General features: G+C 49.8%; 1 protein-coding gene and 1 gene segment (V, D, J or C); both read left to right on the top strand.

Moving 5' to 3' along the window:
- The window catches only part of LOC104638263 (M1-specific T cell receptor alpha chain-like), a 487,043-nt gene that overhangs the window by 182,423 nt on the left and 282,203 nt on the right, over window positions 1-22,417 (top strand). The gene's annotated exons all lie outside the window — the stretch shown is intronic.
- On the top strand, window positions 18,341-19,278 carry LOC142605025 (Ig heavy chain V region 914-like). The segment is given in 2 exon segments: window positions 18,341-18,398; window positions 18,842-19,278. Coding segments are annotated over 2 exon segments (393 nt in total).

The raw sequence follows: 22,417 nt of genomic DNA, 5'->3' as shown, positions 1-22,417 counted from the left end.
TTAAACTGTTTCCTGCAACTTGACCACCTGATGTAACAGATCATCAACCTGTGCACACCTTGTGCAGGTACTTACCTTTTCACCAGGAGAAGGGTCTGTGCACTCACTGCAACCTATCACTTGTAGTGATGTCTCCTTCCTTCCTTGTTCCTTCTGGCTGGATGCATCAGACATCTCAGGGGAGATGTTCTCCATAGGAACACTGGTTTTAGCTCTGAGGTGAATGTACACCATTTTGGCAGAGACCTAGAGCACTTCCCTGGGCTGTGGACCTTCAAGCAGGTTGCAGGGCACTCCCTGCGCGCCCTCCCACACGTACTGTCACGTGAACTGACATTCTGCGCGCTGTTTGCCCACCCTGTTCACAGCTTTCAGGTTTGGTATTGCTCCGAAGGGCCATTTAAATTTCCTGTGGTTGCTCAAGGCAATGCCCAAGCCACATCAGCCTCCCTTGTAAGAGCTGCCAGCTCCTGGTGGCTCTCTCTGCTCTTCCTTGTGTTTCCCTGGCTCCGGGAACCCCCTGTCCACCTTAATCTATCACTTGTCCACAGAATCTGAGGAAGAAGCACAGTGAGCATTGAAGAAGTACAATTTGAACATGGAAATCTAGAGCTGAATTGAGTTTTGAAACCTGATACTGTTCAGGGAGCCTCAGAGCAATGCAATACAAGGAGCTGAGCCACAGAATGTCTTTCCCCTGGACATGATGAATTGTCTCTTTGTTGTGTTGTTCATTACGTCTCCATGTGCGTATATGCTCAGGGAGGTGTTTACACAGGGAGAGGCAGCTGGAGAAGTGTCAGCATGATGGATGAGTTGGGCACTGGGTCAGGCTGGAGGGAGCAGAGTGGGGAACACATTTGCCTAGGGGTCGCATTATCCAAGCAGACCTGGGCTCTGGGTGGTCCCATCCAGGAGCAGCAGCTCAGCAGCAGCAAGGGACATGGGGCCCCTGGGAGGACAAACTGCCACCCCCAGGGCCAGCTCCAAAGTCCCAGCAGAAACACTGCAGTCCTTCCCTAAAGGAAGGTCGAGGGTGGCCCCACAGCAACACGTCACCTTTTGCCTAACAGATGTTTTTCTGCCAAGCGAGCATCAACTGCTGCTGCTCCTCCAGCCCCCGCCTCTCGCCTTCTCTGTTGTGGTAGAGGGAGGGAGTGACGCAGAGGGACTAGGACTGACTGCAGGCAGCGAGGCAGAGGCAGGGAAGATGTGGGCAGAGCTGTTCTGCCAGCCGAGAGAAGCTGGAGGGAGGCGACAGAGAGTGGGCCTGGCCATGTGGACTGCCATGTGCGTGGGGTTATTGTCCATGGTAGGTAAGTGAAAGGAAGGGGGGGGTGCCCCCCGCCCCTGCCCCCAGGAACTGAGCATGCCCCTGTGCTCTGCACAGCTCTGTGGAGCTGTGCTGATGGCTTGCAGCCTGACCTGTGCCTCTGGCCTGACCTCCCCACCCATTCCTGCAGCACACGATGGGAACTGCCCTCTTCCTCTTCTAGCCATGAGTTAGGCACCTCTGTCCAGCCTGCCTCCTCTGCAGTGTGGGGAAGGCAGGGCAGTGACCTGCTACTCGCACATCGTGGGGCCTAATGCTTTGCTCTTGGACTGGACACTCTGCTCATGGGGCACTGCAACCCCGTCCAGCAAAGGGCTACAAGGACGATGAGCGGACTGGAGCATCTCTCTTATGAGGAAAGGCAGAGAGAGCTGGGTCTGTTTAGCCTGGAGAAGAGAAGTCTGAGATGGGGTGTCATCAATGGTTATAAATATCTACAGGTTGGCTGTCAAGAGGATGGGGCTAGGCTCTTTTCATTGATACCCAGTGACAGGACAAGGGGCAACAAGGGACAGGAAGGTCCACCTCAACATGAGGAAAAACTTCCTCACTTGGAGGGTAACAGAGCACTTGAACAGGCTGCCCAGAGAGGCTGTGGAGTCTCCTTCTCTGGAGATATTCAAAACCCGCCTGGACATGATCCTGTGTAACCTGCTGTAGGTGATCCTGCTTCAGCAGAGGACTTGGCCTAGATGATCTCCAGAGGTCCCTTCCAACCCCTGCCATTGTGTGATGCTGTGATAACAGCTTGTCACAAGTACTCAGTGAGACAACTAGGAAAGATGCTCTCCTAGACTTGCTGTTTGTGAATAGAGAAGGACCTGTGGGAGATCTGATGGTAGGTGTTTGTCTTGGCCACAGTGATCATGAGATGGTTGAGTTTAAACTTCTGAGTGTAATGGAGAAAAAAGGTCAGCAGAGTTGCTACCCTGGACTTCATGAGAGCAAGATTTAAGCCATTCAGGGAGGTTCTTAGCAGTGTCCCCTGGGAATCTGATTTGAGGGCTTAGGGGTCCATGAGTGCTGGTGAGTTTTTAAGAATCACCTTATAAAAGCCCAGGAGCAGGCAAACCCCTTGCCTTGAAAGTCAAGGAGGCGGGGCAGAAGATGAGGCTGGTTGTACAAAGAACTCCTCAGGGAGCTCAAGAATAAAAAGAAATTGGATGATCTCGGTATCATCTGCAACCTGACACAGAACGTGGCGCGGCAGTTGGCACATCAGTTTTTGCATGGAGGGCCTAGTCCCCCTACCAGCTCAGGAGGTGAGTTCCATTGGTGGTCATCACCCCCTCGGAAGGAGATGAGCTGTGGTATCCACCTGGCAGAGAGCTCTGTCCTCTGGATGTGCGAATCCAGACAGAGCTGTGGCAAAAACATGCAGCCACTCAGGGAGTGCCAGAGCCTGTCACTCAGCATGGCTGGTGGGTAGTGAGAACGGCTGTGTGAGGTGTGAGCAGGGGGCTGATCTGCTCAGCCTGCTGGCAGAGCTATGGGAGGAAGCAGAAGGGTTAAGGAGCATCAGGGAGGCTGAGAAAGAGAGAGACTGGTGGAGCCAAGCTCTGCCCTCCCTGAGGCAGAAACAGGGACCAGACAAAACCCAAGATGAAGGGGACCCTGTATCCTCCCCCTGCCAGGCTGAAGGCTGTAGCTTAAGAGGAAGGAGTGAATGGAAGCAAGTCCACACTCGGGGTGGCAGGCGAACCTCCTCCTTGCCCACCTCGCCCTCCCAGGTGCCTCTGTACAACAGGTGTGAGGCTCTGGCTGTGGAAGGCCACTCAAAGGAGGACATGAATGAGAGTCGAGGTACACTAGAGGTATTGCCAAGGCCAGAAAGGCCACGGCCCGTATTGTGACCACCTCCATGAGGAAGAAAAGGCGGGTTATAATTGTAGGCAACTCCCTTCTGAGGGGTACGGAGGGTGCAATATGCAGGGCAGACCCTCCTCTTGGGGAAGACTGCTGCCTTCCTGGGGCCCGCGTTAAGGACATCACTAGGAAACTGCCCAGCCTGGTACAGCCCTCAGACTACTACCCGCTACTGCTCTTCCACGTGGGTGGTGATGAAGCTGCAACGCATAGTGCAAAAGCGATCAAAAGAGACTTCAGGGTCTTGGGAGGGTTACTGAGGGAATCTGGAGCACAAGTTATTTGTTCCTCCCTCCTTCCAGCTGCGGGCAGCAACGTTGGGAGAAACAGATGGACCCAGTCCATTAATAATATATGGCTCCGTGGCTGGTGTCACTGCCACAATTTTGGCTTTTTTGATAATGGGATGGCCTACACGGCACCAGGCTTGCTCAAGTCAGATGGGATTCACCTTTCTCAAAGCTTTAAAGTAGGCATGAAGGAGGAGGGGGATAATATCAGGCTTGCCTGCAACAAGTTACGGGATGACAGGCCAAGGTTAGAGGGACGAGGTACCAGCAAGAGCCCTTGGCCTGTTGCTCGGAGACGTGCTGGACACACTGCAGCATGCTTGAAGTCTAGTGGAGATGAGCCAGGGGCTCCTCTGGTAATAGGAACCAACAGGGAAAGACTGGTAAAGCACATCAAAGGAATTCCAGCCACTCCAGCCAGGAAGTCAGCTTCACTGGGGGCCCAGCTGAAATGCCTCTGTGTGAACCCACGTAGCATGGGGAACAAACAAGAGGAGTTAGGGACGTGTGCACGCCTGCAGGGCTGTGATCTTATTGGCATCACGGAGATGTGGTGGGATGGCTGCTATGACTGGAGCGTAGGAATGGAAGGATACGGGCTCTTTAGGAAGGACAGGCAGGGGAGGTAAGGAGGGGATGTGGCTGTCTCTGTCAATGACCCACTGGAGTGCCTGGAGCTCCATCTGGGGATGGATGAGGAGCCGACCGAGAGCTTATGGATCAGGACTGAAGGGAGTGCAGGTGGAGGGGACATTACAGTGGAGGTCTGCTACATGCCACCCGACCAGGAAGAGCAAGTGGAAGAGGCCCTCTACAGACAGATAGGAGCAGCCTGATGTTCACAAGCCCTGGTCCTCATGGGGGACTTCAGTCACCCTGATATCTGTTGGAGGGACAACAGAGCAGGGCACAAGCAATCCAGGAAGTTCCTGGAATGCATTAATGATAACTTCCTCCTCCAAGTGACAGAGGAGCCAATGAGGAGAGATGCCAATGGGGACCTTGTTCTCATCACGAAGGAGGGGTTGGTAGGTGTGGTGGGTTGACCCTGGCTGGACGCCAGGTGCCCACCACAGCCACACTATCACTCCCCCTCCTTAACTAGACAGGGGAGAAAAGTATAATGAAAGGCTTATAGGTCTAGGGAAGGACAGGGAGAGATTGTCATCAATTATCGACTCAGGCAAAACAGACAAAACTTAGAAAAAATTCATCTAATTTATTACCAAGCAAAACAGAGTAGAGCAATGAGAAATAAACCCAAACCCTAAACCCCCTCCCTCAACCCCTCCCTTCTTCCCAGGCTTAACTTCACTCCTGATTACTACCTACTCCCCCCAAGTGACAGAGGGGGATGGGGAATGGGGGTTGTGGTCAGTTCATCACATGTTGTCTGATGCTCCTTCCTCCTCAGGGGGAGGACTCCTCACACTCTTCCCCCGCTCCAGTGTGGGGTCCCTTTCATGGGAGACAGTCCTCCATGAACTTCTCCAACATGAGTCCTTCCCACAGGCTGCGGTTCTCCATGAACTGCTCCAGCATTGGTCTCTTCAACAAGGTGCAGACCTTCAGGACCACACTGCTCCAGCGTGGGTCTCGCACGGGGTCACAAGTCCTGCCAGCAAACCTGCTCCAGCTGGCCTCATCTCTCCACGGGTCCACAGGTCCTGCCAGGAGCCTGCTCCAGCACGGGCTTCCCACGGGGTCACAGTGTCCTTCAGGTGTCTCCACCTGCTCCAGTGTGGGGTCCTCCATGCACTGCAGGTGGAGTCTCTGCTCCTCACCATCCAGCATTGGCTGCAGGGGGACAGCCTGCTTCACCATGGTCTTTCACCATGGACTGCAGGGGGATCTCTGCTCCAGCGCCTGGAGCACCTCCTCTGCCTCCTTCTGCACTGACCTTGGTGTCTGCAAACTTTCTCACATCTTCTTACTTCTCTCTCTAGATGCCAAAGCTCCCAGTAGGTTTTGGGGTTTTTTTTTTTCCTTCTTAAATATGTTATCACAGAGGTGCTACCACTGTCACTGATTGGCTCAGCCTTGGCCAGTGGTGTTTCCATCTGGGAGTAATCTGACATTGGCTCTGTTGGACATAGGGGAAGCTTCTAGCAGCTTTTCACAGAAGCCACCTGTATAACCCCCACTCCCCACCCCCGCTACCAAAACCTTGCAATGCAACAGTAGGGGATGTGAAGCTCTAGGGCAGCCTTGGCTGCAGTGACCGTGAAATGGTGGAGTTCAAGGTACTTCTGGCAGCAAGGAGGGTGCACAGCAAGCTCACTACCTACTACTTCAGAAGAGCAGACTTTGAGGTCTTCAGGGATCTGCTTGGTGGAGTACCATGAGACAAATCCCTGGAGGGAAGAGGGGCCCAAGATATGTGGCTAGTATTCAAGGATCATCTCCTCCACGCTCAGGATCCATGCATCCCAACAAAGAAGTCGTCAAGCAAAAACATCCAGAGGCCTGCATGGATGAACAAGGAGCTCTTGGGTAAACGCAAACGCAAAAAGGAAGCCTACAGAGGGTGGAAGCAAGGGCAGGTAGCCTGGGAGGAATACAGAGAAACAGTCTCTGTAGGCAGGGATCTGGTTAGGAAAGCTAAAGCCTTGACAGAAATAAATCTGGCCAGGGACATCAAGGGCAACAAGAAAAGTTTCTATAGGTACGTCAGTGATGATAAAAAGAAGGCAAGGGAAAATGTGTGCCCCCTCTGGAATGATACAGGAGACCTGGTTACCCAGGATATGGAGAAGGCTGAGGTATTCAATGGCTTTTTTGCCTCAGTCCTCCCCAGCAAGGGCTCTATCCACACTGCCCAGGGGATGGAAGGCAAAGGCAGGGACTGGGAGAATGAACCACCGCCCACTGTAGGAGAAGATCAGGTTCAAGAATATCTAAGAATCCTGAAGGCAACATGGACAATGGGATTGAGTGCACCCTCAGAAGTTTGCTGACAACACCAAGCTGTGTGGTGCAGTCGACACGCTGGAGGGAAGGGATGCCATCCAGAGGGACCTTGACAGGCTGGAGAGGTGGGCCTGTGTGAACAGCATGAAGTTCAGCAAGGCCAAGTGCAAGGTCCTGCACGTGGGTTGGGGCAATCGCAAGCCCAACTACATGCTTGGCGGAGAATGGATGGAGAGCAGCCCTGAGGAGAAGGGCTTGGAGGTGTTGGTGGACGAGAATCTCAACGTGAGCCAGCAGTGCGCACTTGTAGCCCAGAACCAGCCGTGTCCTGGGTTAGAGGGTAGATTTAGATTAGATATAAGGAAAAAATTCTTCACTGTGAGAGTGGTGAGACACTGGAACAGGTTGCTGTTCCGATCCGGGAAGGCTCGGGCCGGGAAGATTCGTTGTTATACCCAGAGCGAGATTAAGACACAAACTAGGTCTTATGCCGCTAACCAGAAGATTTTATTGAACAAAGTATTTATTAAGAAAGTATCAATAGGGAAGGGAAAGAGAGAATAGAAAAGGAGGAGATTTAGCAAGCAGTCAGGATAGAGTTGTGAAAGATAGTCACCACCATGTATCCAGCGGTGTTCCGTTGGTCCGTAGTCTTCGTGTATTCTGGCGGTGAGGGTCCCCCTCGCTGTTTGACCAAGCAGTCTTTTATAGGCTATGTGGGAGGTTATTGCCTAGATGATGGCACTTACTGCATCCCTGCATGTGCTCTTGACAGGCTGGGGTGGTCACCCCTGTCTAGACACACAGTGAGGTGACTGTTCTTTTGACCCCTGTTGGTCTGTTCATGGCAACTGGGCTCAGCCAATCCAGTGGGGAGTCTCACAAAGAGCCTATCAGGGTTACGAACAAGCTTTGAGACAGTCCACTCAAGACATGGTCCCTCACATCCACCCCATGGCTCAAAGATCGTTGCTTCTTTGCCCATGGTGGTGACAGAAAAAGTAAAGAAGATAGTGAGATGTGGAAAAGAAAGTGTAGTCTATAGAATTTTCACAGTTGAAAGTTCAGGCTTAAGTTGATATATCACGTGGATGTATTTAACATCCATTGTGAGGCGAGGCAGATATAAATTGCTTACTGGAAACAGTGCGTTGAATCAATTGTACAAAACATGGAATCGAATAGGGGAGGAACAATAGCAGTGCAACAGTACATAACATATAGAAGAAGACATGTTTGACCCGTGGAGCACCTGGAAGCCAACAGAAGGGATCAAATTCCCAACCCTTCCAGGTGTGGACAGTGACATGAGGTAGTTTTCTGACGGTTTAGCCCCAGCCAGCAGCTGAGCACCACGTGCTGTCTCGCTTACCCCTCCCCCGGCGGGATAGGGAGGAGAACGGAAAAACAAAGGCAAAGCCTCGAGGGTTGGGATAAGGGCAGTTTACTGGAACAGCAAGGGAGAGGGAAAACAATCAACAACAGTACTGATAACAGATATTCACGATGAGTGATGACAGAAAACAATTTACGGATCCTGTGACAGACGGACCTGGACATGCTCAGCCCGCCTAACGCCCCTGCCTGACTAGCCCCCTTTTATGGTGAGCATGGTATGGAATAGCCCCAAGCCAGCTTGGCTCACCTGTCCTGGCTCCTTGTGAAATTAACTCTATCCTAGCCAGAACCAGGACATTTTCATATCCCTGCAGTACTCCTTCTAACAACCATTATCGTCAATTTTTAAACAGCAATTTGAATAATTTAGTTTACCACAGACATACTTATAAATAAAAATGTGGCATCATCATAAACAGCTGAAGCTAGACTATCTACAAATAGCAACAGATCTGATGCACTGTAAATTCAAGTCCTCAGGATAAATGAAGTGAATAAGCAGACCTCAAGTAACAGTGCCATTTATAAAGAAAAACTCATACAAAACATTTAAAGTTCATCACTTGCAATGTAACTTAAAAAATAAACTAAAATCAAAATTAGCCAAAAGGTTCATAACTCAAGGTCTTATTTTCATTACACAAAGCTCAGGTGTCAGCCTATAACTTTTCAAAAGACCTCCAAGTATACGCAACTGAGGCCAATTCTGCTGATTTGCTATTGTGCAAACCATACTCAATTTCTTTTCTTAAGACAAAATAATTCTTGAAACCATAGCGAGTACATCACTAAACAGCATGAGCTCAATCAGAAGGGAATTCTTTAGGAAGAACAGATTTTTCCTCAGTTTCTCAGTATTTGAAGTTTCCTGCTTGCTCTTATAGTCTCTTTTAAAAATTTTCATTTGTCTCAAAATCACAAATTAATGTGAGCCACCTATGACTTGATAATCAGGATGGTCAAAGACTCCATTGATGATTACAAAAATGAAATCAACAGTGCGTCCCATTGACTCTACTTCTTAATACAAAGATCTCAAAATATTTCTACATCATAAATCTTTCTAAATTCTCCCCAACAATTGCAAATTTCCTGGTAAGTTTTAAAAGCTCAGTAGGTGTCATATGAAGAGATTTCTCAAAGTATTTAAGTTAAAATATTTGTTCCAGAACCAGTAAAAAGTTTCTCCACTTTTTTTTTTTTAATTTTTGTTTTTAATTTATAAAAATAGATGCCTTTTTAAAGCCACATCAAAGAGGCTCTTATCTCTTTGGCAAGGTACTGCTTTATGAAAAGTTCTCCAGTATTCTTACAATAAGCTTTTATAATGTGTTCCCATTCCCCAAATGATAATTGTAAAATAAATACTGCTTATAACTTTATAAATAAAATGTAAACTGCAGATTCTTTTCTGGAACAACAAAACATCAATGCATAAAAAGGTAAATTAAACACAAAGCAAATCAAGAAATAATTAAAAAACCAAAAACCTCAAAAAGTCTAACACAAAGCCTCAACATTTACTCCTAGGTTAAAGGCAGTCATGTACAAAGAAAAACTTCTTCCCTTAGCTGAAACATTTCAAAAAGGTCCACCTTCTTCACTGAGGGCAATAGAATATGCATTGTGACAGGTAAAACCCCTGTATCTCTTGTCAATATTCAAACACAAAAAATATTTAAGAAGTTTTAATTCAAATATCAGCAATAAAAAATCTCACATATTCTTAGGATGCTAAGTAGTCGTTTTATCTCCATTTCCACACTGGCATACAACAAAGGTATTCACTAATGCATAAAGCTTATTGTAAATTGCCTTTGTTGTAGAGATGTCATGTATTAATGTACTCAGAATAACTTGTTAGACTTTGTGCGTTTTGTTTGTTTTGAAGGAGACCTGCAATACTCTATCCCCAAGGCGGTATCCATTCAGGGGAAATATGGGCAGCAGTCTATGGCCAGCTCTCGAGGCCAGTTGGACCACCACAAACCCAACAATTGCTAAGGTTAAATGCGTGGGCTATTTGATAGCCTAAGGTTATGAATTCATTTTCCCACTCCCGTCCTGAACTGGTGAAGGGGAAACGTCCCGTGGTGTTAGGGGCGAGGAAAATGTATGCCCAAAACAGTGCCTGCGATAGTACACTACACATCCTATGAATATCAACAAAACTATAACTACCAGTATGTGTTGGTTTTGCGTGGCAAGGTTTTGGTAGCGGGGGGGGCTACAGGGGTGGCTTCTGTGAGAAGCTGCTAGAAGCTTCCCCTGTGTCTGACGGAGCCAATGCCAGCCAGCTCCAAGACGGACCCGCCGCTGGCCAAGGCCAAGCCAATCAGCGCCTCTGTGATAACATATTTAAGAAAGACAAAAACAGTTAGAGAGAGCTTTTGCAGCCAGAGAGAGGAGGGAGAAGATGTAAGAACATCTGCAGACACCAAGGTCAGTGAAGAAGGAGGGGGAGGAGGTGCTCCAGGCGCCGGAGCAAGATTCCACTGCAGCCCGTGGTGAAGACCATGGTGAAGCAGGCTGTCCCCCTGCAGCCCATGGAGGGAGGGATGAGGGGGTGTAGCGATTCCCACCTGCAGCCCGTGGAGGACCCCACGCCGGAGCAGGTGGAGACACCTGAAGGAGGCTGTGGCCCGTGGGAAGCCCGCGCTGGAGCAAGCTCCTGGCAGGACCTGTGGATCCGTGGAGAGAGGAGCCCACGCCAGAGCAGGTTTGCTGACAGGACTTGTGACCCCGTGGGGGACCCACGCTGGAGCAGTTTGCTCCTGAAGGTCTGCACCCTGTGGAGGAGTACTCACGTTGGAGAAGGCCGTGAAGGGACTGTCCTCCCGTGAGAGGGACCCCACGCTGGAGCAGGGGAACAATGAGTCCTCCCCCTGAGGATGAAGAAGCGGCAGAAAACACCGCGTGAGGAACTGACCGTAACCCCCACTCCCCGTCCCCCTGTGCCGCTGGGGGGGGCGGAGGTTGAAGCCGGGAGTGAAGTTGAGCCCGGGAAGATGGGAGGGGTGGGGGAGGTGTTTTAAGATTTTGGTTTATTTCTCATTCCTCTGCTCTGTTTTGCTTAGTAATAAATAAGATGAATTCCCTCTCTAAGTTCGGTCTGGTTTGCTCGTGATGATAATTAGGAGAATGATCTCTCCCTGTCCTTATCTCGACCCGTAAGTTTTACCTTTTCTCCCCTGTCTAATGAATCAGGGGAGTGATAGAGCGGCTCTGGTGGGCACCTGGCCTTCAGCCAGGGTCAACCCACCACGTCTTTTTGGCGCCCAACGTGGGGCATGAGAAGATCGAGATAAGGATAGTAATTGGAAGAGGTAACGGGCAAAACATTGACTGAACGTAACTTGAGAGTGATATAGTGGTGAAGGGACTAGAGGTAGATTTGTGTGTAGATTGTCCACTCCTGTTTGGTGTTGTGATAGTGTTGTTTTGATGTTGGTGTGTGGAATTCTTTTTTCTTTTCCTTTGTTGATGTGATTAGTGTTTGTGAAGTGTTTGTGTTGAAATGTATATTTTAATGATAATTCTTAAATATGTGATTCACAGAGGCGAGGGGTGGAATGTGTTGGTTTTGCGTGGCAAGGTTTTGGTAGCGGGGGGGGCTACAGGGGTGGCTTCTGTGAGAAGCTGCTAGAAGCTTCCCCTGTGTCTGACGGAGCCAATGCCAGCCAGCTCCAAGACGGACCCGCCGCTGGCCAAGGCCAAGCCAATCAGCGCCTCTGTGATAACATATTTAAGAAAGACAAAAACAGTTAGAGAGAGCTTTTGCAGCCAGAGAGAGGAGGGAGAAGATGTAAGAACATCTGCAGACACCAAGGTCAGTGAAGAAGGAGGGGGAGGAGGTGCTCCAGGCGCCGGAGCAAGATTCCCCTGCAGCCCGTGGTGAAGACCATGGTGAAGCAGGCTGTCCCCCTGCAGCCCATGGAGGGAGGATGAGGGGGTGTAGCGATTCCACCTGCAGCCCGTGGAGGACCCCACGCCGGAGCAGGTGGAGACACCTGAAGGAGGCTGTGGCCCCGTGGGAAGCCCGCGCTGGAGCAAGCTCCTGGCAGGACCTGTGGATCCGTGGAGAGAGGAGCCCACGCCAGAGCAGGTTTGCTGACAGGACTTGTGACCCCGTGGGGGACCCACGCTGGAGCAGTTTGCTCCTGAAGGTCTGCACCCCGTGGAGGAGACTCACGTTGGAGAAGGCCGTGAAGGACTGTCCTCCCGTGAGAGGGACCCCACGCTGGAGCAGGGGAACAATGAGTCCTCCCCCTGAGGATGAAGAAGCGGCAGAAACACCGCGTGAGGAAACTGACCGTAACCCCCACTCCCCGTCCCCCTGTGCCGCTGGGGGGGGCGGAGGTTGAAGCCGGGAGTGAAGTTGAGCCCGGGAAGATGGGAGGGGTGGGGGGAGGTGTTTTAAAGATTTTGGTTTTATTTCTCATTCCTCTGCTCTGTTTTGCTTAGTAATAAATAAGATGAATTCCCTCTCTAAGTTCGGTCTGGTTTGCTCGTGATGATAATTAGAGAATGATCTCTCCCTGTCCTTATCTCGACCCGTAAGTTTTACCTTTTCTCCCCTGTCTAATGAATCAGGGGAGTGATAGAGCGGCTCTGGTGGGCACCTGGCCTTCAGCCAGGGTCAACCCACCACACAGTACTATACAAAGAATCGGGATTAACATCTGTCTCTTCTCCGGGGAAGATCTTGACTTGGTTCCGTGGGCTCCGTCTGTAAAAGGGAAAAGAAACAGTACTCGGTTCGAAAAGAACCGGTAGCAAATCAATATTAGAAAGAAGGAACAATCCACCTTGTATTAATTTTGTGTTCCTTCCCATGGGCACCCTTTGCTTTCCAGGCATACTTATTCACTGGGGTTTCCAGTACCAGGAGTACAGCCCCCACAGTGGGGAGTTCGACCAAAACGGGCTGGCCAGGAAAGTGCGACAGATTCTTGGGATAATCAGAGCCGCATGGGGCTGGCATAATGGTTGGAGCCTTCGGACAAAATGGTGTGATTTTTGGGCATCCATTTATTCCCCAATGGCTATTGACACCGGTAATTGCGTCCCATAGTCATTTGGTCCATCTGTGCTTATGCAGCTTAAGAAAGCGCTTCAACAAACCATTAGTTCTTTCTACAATTCCATTTGCCAATTTAGTGGGCCATCCTGTTACCAACTTTTCTAATTTGTCTATTGGCAATCTGTCCATTAAGTCATGTGGGATCCCCTTCTTTTGTCCCTCCGCCCACAGTCCATTACGTCTGTTCGGGACATCTCTTCCTCCCAGTGGTATTATGAGGGATGCCCTTTTACTGTTGGTTGGGTGCGGGGAAGGTTTCACTTCTATGTGTCTTAGACCTTTTGGGTCCGTTTTAACAGATGGAACGGCCACAGTGTAACCGTGGGATAGGGGCTGTGAAACAGAAAGTGTAGAATCAGTTTGAGATAATTAGTTTGTAACCAAGGTAATAGGTAATGAAGCTAACTGACCATGGCAAGGTACAATGCTGCTATGTTCCATGTACAGTCCCTACCAAACTGAACAACAGGTTTGGAGATATTAATCTTATGAAGTAAGTTGCTATGGACAGGTGCACCTACAGCAACGATACTGCGCATGCCTGCAAGAAGAGGATCACCCAGCAGACATGGGTGCGCGACCACTGATGACCACCAGAGACCCTTTGAGGACCACCGACTCAAATCACTGAGCATGTGTGACGGGGAGGAGAATATGGAAATGAATTCTAAGAAATGATTATCATAGGACTGCCTTTTCTTGGAAAAATAATGAATATGTATATTTTGATCCTACATAACCTGTGTGTTGGCGATCACCTGGCATGCATGTTGGGTGGAGCTATCCCCTGTGCATCCAGCACTGCAATAAAGAATTTTATTTTTACTTTTAACACTGCATTAGTGTTTATTCCCAGATTTCGGTGACAACAGGGTTGTACTTCTGCCCGTAATTAATTAATTCCTGAGCAACCTCTCGCAGGTCCACACTTTCCTTTCCCGGGGTCTACGATTGGGGATCACTATTTCTTCTAATGCGGCAACAGCCCTGTTGCCCTGGGACATCACCTGTATTTTTCCTTGCAGTTGGATGCCAACAGCTTTTAGGGAATCGGGGAGGCCCCTTATAGGGGTGTCATTTGTTCTGGGTTGGCCAGTATCATCATCAGGGACTCTTGTTTAGAAACAGGGATGAATTAAAATGGAGGCACTCAATGCTTTTTTCGACCTCAGGCTTTAATAATACCAATAGACCTTGGCTGCCTGGTCCTCTGAGTGGACGACCAGGACTGCAGGAGCTGTGGCTTTGCGTTGGTGGACACTGAAATTGGAAGGGGCCAGTTGTATCGCTTGAATGTTCACAAGTCCATGGGGCCAGCTGGGATTTGTGTCAGAGTACCCAAGGAGCTGGGGAATGTTATGGCAGGACCCCTCTCAGTCATCTACCAGAGGTCTTGGGAATCTGAGGAGGTCCTTGCCGACTGGAAGTTATCTCAATTTTCCAGAAGGGCGTGAGGGAAGACCCAGGAAACTACAGACCTTTTAGTCTAACCTCAGTTCCTGGAAAAATTGTGGAGAAGGTCATACTGGCTGCTGCTGAAAGGCATTTAATGGGCCATGCAATCATCAGGCACAGACCACCTGGTTCACAAAGGCAAAATGCTGTTTCACCAATTTGATATCCTCCTACAATAAAGTCACCTGCCTACTGGATGTAGGGAGGTGGTGGATGTAGTTTTTCTGAGGTTTTATTAAGGCTTTTGATGCTGTCCCTCACAGCATCCTTCTGGACAAGTTGTCCAGCTGCGAGATGAGCAGGTACACAGTGCGCTGGGTGAAGAACTGGCTGAACGGCAGGGCTCAAGGGTTGTAGTTGAATGGGGCTACATCTGGCTGGTGACCAGTCACCAGTGGTGTTCCTCAGGGCTCAATTCTAGGGTCACTTCTGTTCAATATTTATATTAGTGGTCTGGATGCAGGAGTGGAATGCACCATGAGGAGGTTGCTGACAATACCAAACTGGGTGGTGCTGTTGACTCTCTCAAAGGATAAGAAATCCTGCAGAGGGATATGGATAGATTGGAGCACTGGGCAATCATCAATGGCATGAAATTTAAGAAGAACAAATGACCGATTCCTTCCACCCGGGAAGGACTAACACAGGACACAAGTATAAATTGGGAGAGGGATGGCTGGAGAGCAGCCCTGCAGAAAGAGCTCTGGGGGTGCTGGTCGACAGCAGGCTCACTCGGAGTCAGCAGTGTACCCTGGCAGCCAAGAGGGCAAACCACATTCCTGAGTGCATTAAAAACATTAAACCAGTGGGTCAAAAGAGGTGAGTATCATGCTCTATTCAAACGATTGTGCAAGCCTCACGTTAAGTACTCTGCAGTTCTGGGTCCCACCAGTTAAAAAGGATGTGAAGGTCCTTGAATGTGTCCAGAGGAGGTCAACAAAGGTGGTGAAAGGGATGGAAGGAATGTCCTATAAAGAGCAGCTCAGCGCACTGCATTTGTCTAGTTTGGAGAGACGGAGGCTAAGGAGCACCCTCATTGCTCTCTGCAGCTTCCTGAGGAAGGGAAGTGGAGAGGGAGGTGCTGATCTCTTCTCCCTGGGATCCAGTGACAGAACATGTGGGAATGATTCAAAGCTGCCCCAGGGGAGGTTCAAACTAGCTATTAGGAGACCTTTCTTTACTGAGAGGGTGATCAACTAGTGGAACAGGCTTCCTAGAGAGGGCTGGTTGGCACTCCAAGTCTGTTAGTGTTTAAGAGGCGTATGGACAATGTCCTTAATAAGTTGGTTCAACTTTTGGTCACCCCCACAGTGGTAAGGCAGTTGGACTCAATGATTGTTGTTGTTTCTTTCCACCCAGAACACTGTTCTCTCTTCTCTTCTCTTCTCTTCTCTTCTCTTCTCTTCTCTTCTCTTCTCTTCTCTTCTCTTCTCTCGCATCGCATCGCATCGCATCACCTTGCTTCTTTCTCCCCTGCTCACTTCTCCCTTCCTCCTCCCTCCCCTCCAGTACTAGTCCAGAGAGGAAAGCACGACTTCCTTAAATTCCCACACAAGATGTCATTTCTGGAGGTCACAGTGAGAGAAGGGAATTCTGAGGTAGTGAATTTGTCTTGAAGGATTGAAGAGGCATCTTACTAGAAGTCTGAGATTTCTGTATTTCCCCCTTGCTCTCATCTGGCTGACACACATGTGAATGCTTTTTCATCTTCTGGGTTCTTTGGTTCTGATTGTGAGGTTCTCGCTCGTGGCTGAGAATATAATGGGACAAGACCTTCTAGGCATGTGTGTTTGCAGCTGCCGAAGCCCAGTGATCACAGGAGTGGCCCCATGGCCCCATGGCCCACAGCCCCTGCCTGCTCTCCTAAGTGTAGAAGTGTTGTGGTTTTACCCCAGCCAGCAGCTCAGCACCACGCAGCCACTCACTCGCTCCCTCCCCATCAGGATGGGGGAGAGAATTGGAAGAGTTAAAGTGAGAAAACTCGTGGGTTGAGATAAAGACAGTTTAATAGGTAAAGCAAAAAGCTGCGCGCACAAGCAAAGCAAAGGAAGGAATTCATTCACCACTTCCCATGGGCAGGCAGGTGTTCAGCCATCTCCAGGAAAGCAGGGCTCTGTCACGTGTAATGGTTACTTGGGAAGACAAACGCCATCGCTCCGAATGCCGCCACCCTCCCCCCCCTTCCCCCAAGCCTCTTATAAAGTGAGCATGATGTCATATAGTATGGAATATCCCTTTGGTCAGTTTGGGTCACCTGTCCTGTCTGTGTTTCCTCCCAACTTCTTGTGCACCCCCACACATCCCGCTGGCAGGGCAGTGCAAGAAGCAGAAAAGGCCTTGCCCCCGTGTAAACACTGCTTGACAATAGGTCCATAGAACAAAAACATCTCTATATTATCAACGCTGTCTCCAGCAAAAATCCAAAACATATCCCCACACTGTCTACTATGAAGAAAATCAATCCTCTCAGCTGAAACCAGGACAAGAAGCCAGCTAGCAGCCCAGCAGCCTTTCATCGTCGCTGGGCCAGTCATCACCTTCAAAAGTTGACTATTCTTGTTCTATAAGAGCCAGCTGCATACTTGGGTGTAGGGTAGCTGTGTCATCACATGCCATCCCACCATCCTATGCTCTACAAACTGACAATGCCCTGCCATGGGATGGAGAGGAGAATGGGAATAGAAAGGTAAAACTTGAGGGTTGGGATAAGGACAGTTTAGTAGGACAGCAAAGGGAGACGAAAATAACAAACTTAGAACAAAGTATATTGCGTGCTACACAATACAATTTACTGACCCCATGACTGGACACTCAGCCTGTCCCAGAGCCGTTGCTCCTCCCGGGCTAGCCCCCTTCTTATGGTGAGCATGAGGACAACATCATATGGTACGGAATACCCCTTTGGCCGGTTTGGGCCACCTGTCCTGGCTGCGTCCCCTCCCAGCTTCTTGTGAAAATTAACTCTATCCTAGCCAAAAACCAGGACAACAGGGCAGCTGTAGGAAGATCAGGCACTACAGATGGCCTACGAATGTCCCAATTCTGGGGGCTGTGTTGACTCCCCCACATGCCTAACTGTATCCAAGTTTTACCAGGGTCTAGCAAAGCCTTTTCCTACTGCGTGTCATCAGTTAGCTATCTCTGTCCTGAGCTGTGACACACAAGTGTCTCATCCTTCCTCCACGTCCAGTTTAAAGCTATCCTGCTACGCTGAGCGAGAGCCAAAGCAGTAACAGCAGTTGGATTAGCTAGTTAATGAAGCACCCTAACACTGACCCAGCACCTGGAGCTGTAGCAAAGACAGGAACATGTGCTGGGGCAGAGATCATGTGCATGCCACCTCCAGGCTCTCCCACTATGATTTATTTGGTGCTGAGTTCATCCTGTGACAGGGAAATGTGCAGTACAGTGCATTGCATGAGCTCCCGAACTGTGTGCAGCCCAATATAAGCCTGTGCCCACTCAGGTCAACTTATGTTTGGTGGATCACCAAGTCGTTTGCAGAGAAAAGACTTCTGGTTAGGACGACTGCAGGCACTGCTGCACAACTGCAGCAGAGAGGGCATTAGCAGACTGGAGCCGCGGAACACCTTGCAGTGTCGTGGCAGGAAGAAGAGGACGAGACACCCAAGGGTGTCCTGACAATGCCACCTAGTTGCCCTTTACCCCCTCTCAGCTTTTGGGTTCCGGGAGAGCGGCGGAGGCGCCCCGGCAGCCGCGGGCCTGGAGCCTTGGTCTCCCGGGGCGCCGCGCTCCTCCTCTGGCGACGCCCCTGCCCCGCGTCCCTCCCCGCGCCCCACCTTCTCCTCCCCCGAAGGGGCCGCGGTACCGGGGGGGCGGGCCGGGTGTGTTTTGTTGTGGGCGGGCAGAGGCGTGGGCGCTGCCCCGGCGAAGGGCCGAGGTGTCGGGGTGGTGAGGAGCGGTCCCGAGCGCGGCTCCGCTCGGCTCCTCTGCGGCTGCTGGGGGGCCCTTGGTCCCCGGCCGGCCCCGGCGCGGCAGGGCGTGATGGCGCGCGGGCTGGGACCGTGGCTCCTGGCCTTGTCCTTGGCCGCGGGGCCGGCAGGTGAGAGGCGGGCGGGGAGGGCAGCGAGGCCGGGGCTGGGCCCGGGGCTGGGGCTGCTTCCGCGGGCGGCCCTGCCCGTCGCGGGGCCCCGGGACTGCGGCTGCTCCCGCGCCGGGCGCGCTGTCGCCTGTCGCTCGCCTTCCTTAGCTCGGAAGCGGGGAGCGGGTGGCGTGGGGGGGAGCGGCAGAGAGAGAGGGAGATGCAGATGCAGAGGCAGAAGCAGAGGGAGGCTTTCGTTCCGCGGTGGGGGCCGCAGTGCCGACAGCAGGCGCGGCTGAGCCCCGAGGAGGGCAGGCGGGGCCTTGCCCCGGTCGCGGGGCTTTGCCGGGAGAGAGGGGGGTGGCGGCTGTGGCTGTGGCGGGGCGGGTGTCGCCGGGGCGGCGGGTGAACGTCTTCGGGCCGTGGGCGCGCCCTGCCCGGCTGCCTGCGCTCTCCGTCCGCAGGGCTGTGGGCGCAGCTGAGGCTGGTGGAGACGGGCGGAGGGCTGCGAGCGCCCGGGGACTCCGTGCACCTCTCCTGCCGCGGATCTGGCTTCAGCTTCGGGGATTATGACGTTCTGTGGTACCGTCAGGCACCGGGTAGCCATCTCGAGTGGGTGTCCCTCATCAACATCTTGGATAGTCCACGTTATGGACCCTCAGTGAGAGGTCGAGCCACAGCCTCCCGGGACAATTCCCGTTCCGAGTCATCTCTGTCCCTGCGGGACCTGCGCCCTCAGGACTCTGCCCGCTACTTCTGTGCCGTTCCCACGGAGACAGGAAATCCAGCAGAGCTTTAACACGAACCCGGCAGGCAGCTAAAACAACGACATAACCTCTTGCTCACTGCCTGCTCCCAGTGGGATGCAGGAGAGAACTGAAAATGGAAAAGGAAAAAAAACTTGTTTCCTTACCCTTTGGAAACAAGTTTTGCTGTTTTTATTGTTTCCCGGTAGTACGGGTACCCAGACATAGCCCACCTTGGTGAGGGCTGTGAATACCTGTGCTCTAGTTTTGGGCACAGCTCGGGTCGACTCAGTCCCGCCCAGGAGTTTTGCTGTCTGAGGAGGGAGCAGAAGAAATGGGAAGTACAGAGGGTCATTTGTCATCTCACTGGGAGAAAGGGGAAGTCTGTTCTACTCTCCCAGATCTGAGACTGTAACAGGAGCCATAGTTTCCGAGGCCATGTGTTTGCATCTCTGGGGGTCCCAGTACAAGAGAGACATGGAGCTGTTGGAGAGTGTCCAGACCAGGGCCACGAAGATAATCAAAGGGCTGGAGCACCTCTCCTATGAGGACAGGCTGAGAGAGTTGGGGTTGTTCAGCCTGGAGAAGACAAGGCTCCAAGGACATCTTTTTGCAGCCTTCCAGTACCTCAAGTGGGTCTACAGGACAGTTGGAGAGGGACTGTTTGTCAGGGAGTGTAGTGATAGGAGAAGGGGTAATGGGTTTAAACTAGAAGAGGATAGATTTAGGTTAGATTTAAGGAAAAAATTCTTCACTGAGAGACTGGTGAGACACTGGAACAGGTTGCTGTTCCGATCCAGGAAGGCCCAGGCTGGGAAGATTCGTTGTTATACCCAGAGCGAGATTAAGACACAAATGAGGTCATATGCCGCTAACCAGAAGACTTTATTGAACAAAGTCTTTATTAAGAAAGTATCAATAGGAAAGGGAAAGAGACAATAGAAGAGGAGGAAATTTAGCAACCAGTCAGGATAGAGTTGCAAAAGACAGTCACCACCATGTATCCAGTGGTGTCCCGTTGGTCCATAGTCTTCCTGTATTCTGGCGGCGAGGGTCTACCTTGCCGTTTGACCGAGCAGTCTTTTATAGGCTATGCAGGAGGTCGTTGCCTAGAGAACGGTACGTACCGCATTCCTGCACATGCTCTTGACAGGCTGGGATGGTCACCCCTGTCTAGGCACACCCCCAAAGTGACATGACTGTTCTTTTGACCCCTGTTGGTCTGTTCATGGCACCTGGGCTCAGCCAGTCGGGTGGGGAGTCTCATGAAGAGCCTTTCAGGGTTACGAACAAGCTTTGAGACGGTCCACTCAAGACGTGGTCCCTCACATCCACCCCATGGCTCAAAGATCGTTGCTTCTTTGCCCATGGTATTGACAGAAAAAGTAAAGAAGATAGTGAGATGTGGAAAAGAAAGTGTAGTCTATACAATTTTCACAGTTGAAGGTTCAGGCTTAAGTCGATATATCACGTGGATGTATTTAACATCCATTGTGAGGCGAGGCAGCTAGAAGTTGCTTACTGGAAACAGTGTGTTGAATCAACTGTACAAAACATGGAATCAAATAGGGGAGGAACGATAGCAATGCAACAGTACATAACATATAGAAGAAAACATGTTTGACCCATGGAGCACCTGGAAGCCAAACAGAAGGGATCAAATTCCCAACCCTTCCAGGTGTGGACAGGGACGTGAGCTAGTTTTCGTATCCCCGCAGTAATCCTTCTAACAGCTTAACGATTATCGTCAATTTTTAAACAGCAATTTGAATCATTTAGTTTACCACAGACATACTTATGAATAAAAATGTGGCATCATCCTAAACAGCTGAAGCTAGACTATCTACAAATAGCAACAGATCTGATGCACTGTAAATTCCAGTCCTCAGGACAACTAAAGTGAATAAGCAGACCTCAAGTAACAATGTTAATGCCATTTATAAAGAAAAACTCATACAAAACATTTAAAGTTCATCACTTGCAATGTAACTTAAAAAATAAACTAAAATCAAAATTAGCCAAAAGGTTCATAACTCAAGGTCTTATTTTCATTACACAAAGCTCAGGTGTCAGCCTATAACTTTTCAAAAGACCTCCAAGTATACGCAACTGAGGCCAATTCTGCTGATTTGCTATTGTGCAAACCATACTCAATTTCTTTTCTTAAGACAAAATAATTCTTGAAACCATAGCGAGTACATCACTAAACAGCATGAGCTCAATCAGAAGGGAATTCTTTAGGAAGAACAGATTTTTCCTCAGTTTCTCAGTATTTGAAGTTTCCTGCTTGCTCTTATAGTCTCTTTAAAAATTTTCATTTGTCTCAAAATCACAAATTAATGTGAGCCACCTATGACTTGATAATCAGGATGGTCAAAGACTCCATTGATGATTACAAAAATGAAATCAACAGTGCGTCCCATTGACTCTACTTCTTAATACAAAGGTCTCAAAAGTATTTCTACATCATAAATCTTTCTAAATTCTCCCCAACAATTGCAAATTTCCTGGTAAGTTTTAAAAGCTCAGTAGGTGTCATATGAAGAGATTTCTCAAAGTATTTAAGTTAAAATATTTGTTCCAGAACCAGTAAAAAGTTTCTCCACTTTTTTTTTTTAATTTTTGTTTTTAATTTATAAAAATAGATGCCTTTTTAAAGCCACATCAAAGAGGCTCTTATCTCTTTGGCAAGGTACTGCTTTATGAAAAGTTCTCCAGTATTCTTACAATAAGCTTTTATAATGTGTTCCCATTCCCCAAATGATAATTATAAAATAAATACTGCTTACAACTTTATAAATAAAATGTAAACTGCAGATTCTTTTCTGGAACAACAAAACATCAATGCATAAAAAGGTAAATTAAACACAAAGCAAATCAAGAAATAATTAAAAAACCAACTCAAAAAGTCTAACACAAAGCCTCAACATTTACTCCTAGGTTAAAGGCAGTCATGTACAAAGAAAAACTTCTTCCCTTAGCTGAAACATTTCAAAAAGGTCCACCTTCTTCACTGAAAGCAATAGAATATATCCTTCCAGATGTGAGTTACCAGCTCTGCAGACCCCTCCGGGAACCAGCTGTTGCTGGAAGTGCTCTTGCCATTGCCTGCAGACATGGCCACCTATTTCTGGAGCACCAGAGCGCTGGAAAAGGGCACAGTGCTTCACACATGGGCAGGGCCTGGGCATGAAAGGAAGGAGGGGGTTTAAATCCAGCCAGGAGTTTTGTGGTTGCTGCAAAGCAAGGCTTTTTGCAGACTTTTCAGGAATAGTCTGGTGTGGCTTCTCCCGG

This window comes from Balearica regulorum, chromosome 24, assembly GCF_011004875.1.
Source record: "Balearica regulorum gibbericeps isolate bBalReg1 chromosome 24, bBalReg1.pri, whole genome shotgun sequence".
NCBI lineage: Eukaryota > Metazoa > Chordata > Aves > Gruiformes > Gruidae > Balearica > Balearica regulorum.
The sequence above is the reverse complement of the archived record's forward strand: the minus strand, read 5'-3'. Positions and strand labels throughout refer to the sequence as shown.